At 50.6% G+C, this 7,848-nt stretch overlaps 1 protein-coding gene across 1 annotated transcript in view; it reads right to left on the minus strand.

Moving 5' to 3' along the window:
* The window catches only part of FOXK1 (forkhead box K1), a 16,076-nt gene extending 13,036 nt beyond the window's left edge, over nt 1-3,040 (minus strand). The window contains exon 1 of the mRNA XM_008072018.2: nt 2,843-3,040. Coding sequence (XP_008070209.1) covers nt 2,843-2,880 — 38 coding nt within the window. The 5' untranslated portion in view covers nt 2,881-3,040. The remainder of the gene's footprint in view (nt 1-2,842) is intronic.
* Nucleotides 3,041-7,848: the final 4,808 nt, after the last annotated feature.

Raw genomic sequence — 7,848 nt, forward strand, 5'->3', positions numbered from 1 at the left:
CAGCCGCCGACGGCCAATGGGCACAGCCCGGGCCAAGTCGCACCAAATTAGGAAGGCAGCGGCCGCGCGCGGGCGGAGGGGCGGCCGCGGACGGGAGGGGCGGCCGGGCGTGTTTGTAAACACGGGCTCCGCCCTGCGGCAGAAACTCAACCGAGAAGGTCCTGGCAGCAAAACCTCGAGGGCCTCTGAGGTTGCTAAACCCTCACTGAATTCCACCGAGCAAAGATGAGCGGAAGTAAACAGAGATCCTGGGTTCTAGCAATGGAAGGCCAGAACGCGAGGAAGGGCCGGTCCCCAGGCCGCCACTTGCTGCGCGAGGAACTCTCGCAACACGAACGCGGCCCCACGCGGCGCCGCAGGGCGCGGGCCGGGCGGAGGGGGCGGGCCGGGCGGAGGGGGCGGGCCGGGCGGGCCCCTCTCTCCGGCCCCCCAGCGCAGCTTCCACCCAGGACGCATGCGTACACGTACACGCCAGCCCGGCTTCCCGGGAGGGCTGCGGCCGGCGGGAGCGTCCCCGGTTTAGGAGAGCCGCGCTCGTCCCAGCTCCCCTGCAAACCACGGCCTCTCTTCCGGCACAAAAGCGACCTTAGTGCGCAGAGCTTTACTTGAATATCTTACCAGCTGGCTACTCCTTTCATCTGGACTGTTACTGGGAAATATTTTTATTTTCTTAAGCCCTCCAGGTACAAACCAACATTTTTTCTGTCTTAAATAGCTTCTATTTGGCTGAATTAAAACCTGACTTAAAAAAAATTTTTTTTTAAGAAACAGGGTCTTGTTCTATTGCCCAGGTTGGAGTGCAGTGGTGATCATAGCTCACTGCAACCTTGAACTCCTGGGCTCAAGAGATCCTCCCATCTCCTCCTCCAGAAGCAACTGGGATTACAGACGTGCACTACCATGCCCAGCAAAACCTGAGTATTAACCCATGCCAGTCTAAGGCCGAGATGCTGGCCTATCTCTTCCTCAAAAGCCCCTAAATGACCATCTGGGTTAGCTTTCTCTGGACCTGGCAGGCCCTTCCCTACCACCTTGACAGGCCTCTTCCTGGTCTGAGCTCCTAGCAGTACATGAACTGATCTTGGCTTTCAATAGTGGCTATTCTTTTTTTCCCTACAACATAGAGTCTTACTCTATCACCCAGGCTGGTGTGCAGTGGCATCATCATAGCTCACTGTAGCCTCCAACTCCTCGGCTCAAGCGATCTTCCTGCCTCAGCCTCCTCAGCCTCCTGGGATTACAGGTGCTCTCTATCTGGCTTTATTTTTTAACTTTTTTACAGAGATGTGGTCTAGCTATGTAGCCCAACCTGGTCACAGACTCCTGGCCTCAAGTGATCCTCCTGCTTTAGTCAAAAGTGCTGGGATGACAGGTGTGAGTGACCATGCTCAGCCTTCCACAGTGACTTTAAGGTGATACTGGATACAGATTTAAGTACATATAAGATGTTAACAGCTTTACAGAGACATAAGCTAGATACAATGTCAGCACTTTAGAAGGCTAAGACAGAAGGATCGCTTGAGGCCAAGAGTTTGAGATTAGCCTGGACAATATAGTGAGATGGTCTCTACAAAAAATAAATAAAAAATTTGAAAAGAGGTATAGTTCCCATAGCATACAATTCACCATTTAAAATGTACAATTCAGTGGTTCTGACTGTACTCACAAAGCTGTGTAACCCACACCACTATCTAATTCCAGAACATGGTCTCATGAAACTTGTAAACACTGAATAAGACACTGCATATGCAGTGCTACGCACAGGCCAGGCACATATCCAGTTTTCAAGCTGTTATTCACCATCATCAGTACAAAGGATCATGGAATCAGCGTGCTGGCTCCACAGAAGGGGACACAGGCCCAGAGGCTAAGGCAACCGTCCAAAGGCAAATACCTGGTCACACACAGGCCTCACCATTTCCCAGTACTCTCCCGAAATATCTTTCTCTGTGAGTGAGACTCACCCACCCACTGGCTCTGGAAAAACGCAGCCAACTCCATGCAACACAAATGCAAATGATTGCCACCTTGGAACTTAAACTTAGAGTGCAGGAACACACTGACAGGATAGAGGGACCTGACCCTGGTGGTTCTACAACAGAGAAGGTAATTTATAATTCTAACCCCAGACCTTGAAAAAGTATGACAAGTGGCCCATCAGAGTGTGCTGGTCGCTGGGGGAGGGACAGACATGTGACACTTGGGAGCGGCCAACACTTGCTCTACCAGAGTCACGGCATTCAGAGAGTGCTTCACCAAGATCCCTGAGAGTCCGAGACCCCGAGACCCTGACACCCTTTTAGGGCATATGTGAGGTCAACACAATTTTCACAACAACCCTAACACATGCTCTGCCTTTGCCGAGGACACAGAAGCGATGTGAAAACTGCCAGTGCTATGGCAGGACTACAGGCACCAAACCATACGTGGCCACTACTTCTTCGGGCCAGTCAAGAGAGGACAGCAGCTTCATTTGGAAATGTCCATGATGAAGCAGTGAAGCATTAAAAAATGTATGGGGCAACTCCTTCAGGTCCCCTCCCACCATGGGAGGTTTTCTGTCCTCTCAATAAATCCTGCTTTCTAAAAAAAAAAAGTGTGAACTCTTGCCCCTCAGGCACATGTCTTTTTCCCATCCTATGACAGGACTGGAGCTGTGTGCCGTGCATGGAGGTTGTCACCAGAGGCACAGGTATCACTGAGCTGAGGGCTCAGCTGGTCACTCTTTATATGAAACAATGCTCACACTTTTTACAGCCATGGACACTAGGACTGCATACAACAGGCACGTCTGCATCACTCCCCTCCCTCCTGGTGGCCGGGGACAGGCTGGGGCGCTTACCTTATGGTGCCAGTCGGGGAGGGGACGGGGCTGACCATGCTCCGGAGATCCGGCTCCGGAATGTGGATCTTCAGTGGAGAGATCTGAGGGTAGAGAGGCCGGAGCGGGGAGGCTGGAGCCTCTTCTTTGTGATAGAGTGACGTGAACTGGATCTTGATGGCCGTGCTGGGAAACCGGAAAGTACACCTGCAGCAGGAGAAGAGGGGGTGTCAGTGCAGGGGCGTCCAGGAGAGGCGTGTGCACCTCACCTAAGTCACCGTAACTTAACTCTCAAGTCTGTGCCAGAAACAGTATTTCTTATGCTTTTGTCAGGTCACTTATGAACACAGATTGATGCCTATCTGATATTAGTAGTCCCTCTACTGAGCCTGTGAACAGAAGAGATACAAATATCCCCAGACCAGGATGGATGACGTCATCTCCCGCAGAGGATCCAGACAGAGCAACTTCCTGTCTCTTGGGGCAGCTGCTCTAACACCCAGATGGGATTCACTACCTCACAGATAATGTGCTGGGAGGCCAAAATAGCATGGTCGCCACTGACACAGAGACTTTACAGACAGACTTGCTCACACTACCTGGCAGATCCAACAGCAGGGGCAGTCCTACCCGTGATGGGAGTGCTAGTGGCCAGAGTTTCATGGACTGGCTTCACAGTCAGTTCTGGGCTTAAAAACCCCAAGCCCTGGTTTTTCCACCGGAGATGAACACATGCAAACAAATCCAAGCCTGGAAGTGGGCAGGCCAGTCTCAGGTGTCAGAGTCAACATCAGTGTGCTGCAAATAGTAAGCAAGGCTCATCTGTCTCTAAGAAACTTCTACCTATTAAAAACAGGGCTATTATTTATCCAGCACACCTTCTACGTTCTAAACTGACAAGGGACCAACCAACCAGCTGCTAACTACAGAAATTAGTTAAAAGCAAACAACAAATTAAAGCAGCAACCTGCCCACAGAGACAGGCAATACTGGCTGCCTGAAATTGTTAGGAAAAAGCCCTCAGTAACATGGAGGGGAGAAAGAAAGCATACAAACAGGCATCTCAGTGCACTTTTAAGAGCCTCAAAAGACACTCAGATGGCACTCAGTGATTCAACCCTTGAGAAGCATCAAGGTATTCAGGTATAATGTGTAGTATAACTCCTATGAGGTCTCAAGGAAGAGGGCTGCTGGCTCTACTCCTGACTGTTTTTAATCCTGTAGCAATGTTTAAACAGTAAATCGATCTTAAATCTTGCATGGACAGGGCAACTCCATCAGGTCCCCTCCTACTGTGAGAGTTTTTCTGTCCTCTCAATAAATCCTGCTTAAAAAAAAAATCTTGCATGGACAAAATCAGACATCACTTTCATTTGAACTGTCCGCTTTCAGTATAAGATTTTTAAAACAGGATTTAAGAACAGGTTAAAATGCATTTGCCATTGTGAGTGCTAACGGTCAGGGCCTCTGTCAGCTGACAGGGTCCTCTTGCGTCACATGTGGGGCGACACTCTTTAGGGACCCACTTCAGAGGAAGTGACCCTGCTCTCCATGTTCCATCCTCCCACATCTACTCTGGGGGCCAAGCTGCCCACATCTGAAGGAGAACACCAGCTACCTAAACTGGCTTGGTGGGCAGCTCCTCGGAGACACGGCACGTGGAGGGGCTAAACACCCGCGAGGGCAACCTCGGCTGCCAGACTGCTAAGCGCCGAGCACTGTCTGGCCTGCAAGCACTAAGTTTACATTTCCCAGCACAAAGTCAGAACAAAGGGGTCGTGATACTGTTTCCGGGGTAAGAGGCACTTTGGGAGACACGAAATGTGAGGGAGGGGTCACATCCTGTTCTGCTTAAAGGACAACCCAAGGCTGCCTTAAAGTATCCTGCTCCTATGTCATATTTAAAGAAACATCTGATGTCACTTCTACTTTCTTCCGTTCTCCACAGCCCAGTGGAAACTCCTTCATCAGTAAGTATTCTGGCTAGAAAGGCGTGTTACCGTTTCCTGAGGTGCTCTATGAAACCTGTGGGCTTCCGTCCTGAGGCTGTCGGCTTCTGGGAGTCTCAGAACTGACACCCACCCCAGTCGAGGGTCTGAGGACAGGCCAGGTGTCCCTGATCTGGAGAAGCAGGGAAAGAGGTTTAGGGCCAGGATCCGGCTGAGGGCTCCGGACAGGTGGCCTGGGCTAAGGTGAGCTCCACCTATGAAGGACAGCACTGAATGGGCCGTGTGTGCGGGGCATGCACACGCACGCAGCCACCCACCCCTGTTCTGCCAACATCGGACAGAAGACAATCACGATGACAAATCTTTAAAGATAGTTCTTAAGGCTCCTCACCATTTGTCTCTTCCCCCAATTCCCTCACTGGCTACAAATGAACAAGACAAGCTACGTTTAACCATTTGATTTTCTGTGTTGTGAAAGCTCCTATGTCAGAATGAGACTGCGTCACACTAGAATCATCAAGACCAACTAGAAAGAGAATGAGGCTTCTGGCCCATGATGGGGGTCACAGGTGGACAAGGATCTTCGAGAATGGGGTTTAGACATGAAGACAAGAAGAGGCATGTGGTCCCTTCTAGATGGGATCTGAAAGCTCATCTGACATCACTCTCAACTCCAAAGGGGAAAGAGGCTTTCCAGGCCACCCCGCCTTCCACTTCTGAATGACTTCTCACCTCTGAAGCGCAAGCCACTGCAGGAATGAGAGCTGCCAGGCAGCGGCTGCCCCACACGGGTGAATACCACCAGGGAACCAAAGAAGAAAAGCGCGTTAGAACCACCTGACCTAATCTGGTATCCATTTTTTTCACTAATGAAGCAGAATGGTTTGAATAAAAGACAATCTCTAAGGTGATTTCCAGTTCAGAAACACAAGATTTGGATAATATATGCATATAAATTGAGTTTTTAGTAAAACAAAACAATGTTTCATAAGACAGGCAGGGATTGGGGTATGTCATTAGTAGCAAAATCTAACAAAGATAAGCACTGTCATATTATTTGCTGTAGCAGCTATTTTAAAACATCTCCGGATTCACTGTTCCAAAACTGACCCTGAGGCAGGCAACCTCCTAATGATGAGGACGAGGAGGAGAAAAGACCACGAAGCATGCCACTTAGTTTTAACAGATGTCTCCCCAGGGTGCTCACAGGGCTTGCCAATCACATCTCTCCCTGTCAAATATTTTCATTCAGGTGTGAGGCCCTAGCTGGAGTTTTAATGAGCACATTTTGCAATTAAACTACTTTCTTGAAGGCACTGCGCGTTCCATCTTAGACTCATGCACACACACTGCCTGTCTTCGCTGCGGGAAATCCCTGCTAAGGCCAAGTGTGTCCACATGGTAGAAATCTCCATGTAGCAGCTCGGAGGGTTCTGTCCAAGCAAACACCCACCCTTGAAGGAAATCTCTCCCCAAACCTTCTTGCCCACCTTTTAGAGACACAGGAGACCAGTGGTTTTCCAGGGCTGGGGTGAAGGGCTGTGGGCTAGGGGGGCGGAGAGTGACTAGGGGGTGCTAACGGGTGTGAGGCTTCTTTTAGAGTGATAAAAATGTGCTAACATGGACTGCGCCAACGAATGCACAACTCTGAATATACTACAAATCACTGAAGTGAGTGATGCAAGAGGGTTCACTGTATGGCGTATGAATTATTTCTCAAGTCAACTGTTTCTAGAAATAACTCTTGGCTGAGCGGTGGCTCACACACCTGTAATCTCAACACTGCAGGAGGTCGAGGTGAGAGGATTGCTTGAGCCCCGGAATTCAAGACCATCCTAAACAACATAGTGAGACCTCGTCTCTACAAAAAACTTTATAATTAGCCAGGTGTGGTGGCACACACCTGTAGTTCCATCTACTGAGGAGGCTGAGGCGGGAGGATCACCTAAACCCAGGAGGTAGAGGCTATAGTGAGCCGTGACTGTGCCTGTACTCCAGCCTAGGTAACAGCGTGACACGCCTCTCGAAAAACAGAAAGAGAGAGAGAGAGAGAGAGAGACAAAGAGTTCTTGCCTAAAAGCTCGCAAGAACCTGGGACTGTGGGTCTGGGGGTCCATCCTGAAGCCACAGGCCTCTGGAGGTTGGGCCAAGCCAGCAGTGACTTGGCTGGAGATGAGACTGCCCCGTTTAGCACCAGACAGCAGGTCCCTGCTCAGAAAGCAGGTTTCAGCCGCTGCTCCACCAGTGTCGGGACCAAGTGCCTGGCTATATCACTAACTTATTCCAGTCCCATCCTTGGAGAAAGAATCCCACCACCTGCCCTACCAAAGCTGCTGGAAAATAAAAATAGCTTGCTTTTCCCGGCGACATGAATACAATCAGCTTCATCTTAGACACAAAGAAGTAATCAAAGAGAGAAGAAAGTACACGCGAAAGCTTCCAGAGAAGATGTGAAACGAATGCAAGAGATCACCCACCTCCAGAGTTGTCCCTGCCTCTGCCCACCCCAGCCCCCTCGACCCTAGCAGGACAGGATTGCTTTCTGGAGAGGGGGAACACTAGCCTGGAGCAGGGCATCCAGTAAGGAGTGGCAGGGAGCGGCATTCCACACTGAAAATAGATTCACGACCTGAGATTCTGCACGAGGACCCGCAACTCTCCACCCCCAAGGGCTTCCCAGAGCTGAGCCCAGCGGCCCACAGACCATGGCCCAGGAGAAAAGGCCTCAGTCCTGGCATTTGGGGCTTCTCATGAAGCCCCCAGGCAAGACCTGTCCCGACATCCACATGCACCTGGCAGCAGGGAGCACCTTGCCCATTCACAGGAAGAGATGCTTGGGGGACATCTCAGACAGAAACCGAGGCAGATGAGTTCAAGGGGGCGCTCGGAGGAACAGGCGCTCCGGGAGCCGCAGAAAAGGCAGAGTGCCTCGTCCTCCTGAGAAGAGGGTGGCACCACATCTGCCTCCAAGGACGGAATCCCAAGAAGGCACATCCAAGGGATGGCAAGAAACCGTGGACAACTTAAAAAATGACACAGAAAACTTCCAAAGGAAGGCTGGATGACCGACTTGAAAAA

The sequence above is a fragment of the Carlito syrichta genome, unplaced genomic scaffold (genome assembly GCF_000164805.1).
Source record: "Carlito syrichta isolate Samal-C Ts95f unplaced genomic scaffold, Tarsius_syrichta-2.0.1 Scaffold113659, whole genome shotgun sequence".
NCBI classification, from domain to species: domain Eukaryota; kingdom Metazoa; phylum Chordata; class Mammalia; order Primates; family Tarsiidae; genus Carlito; species Carlito syrichta.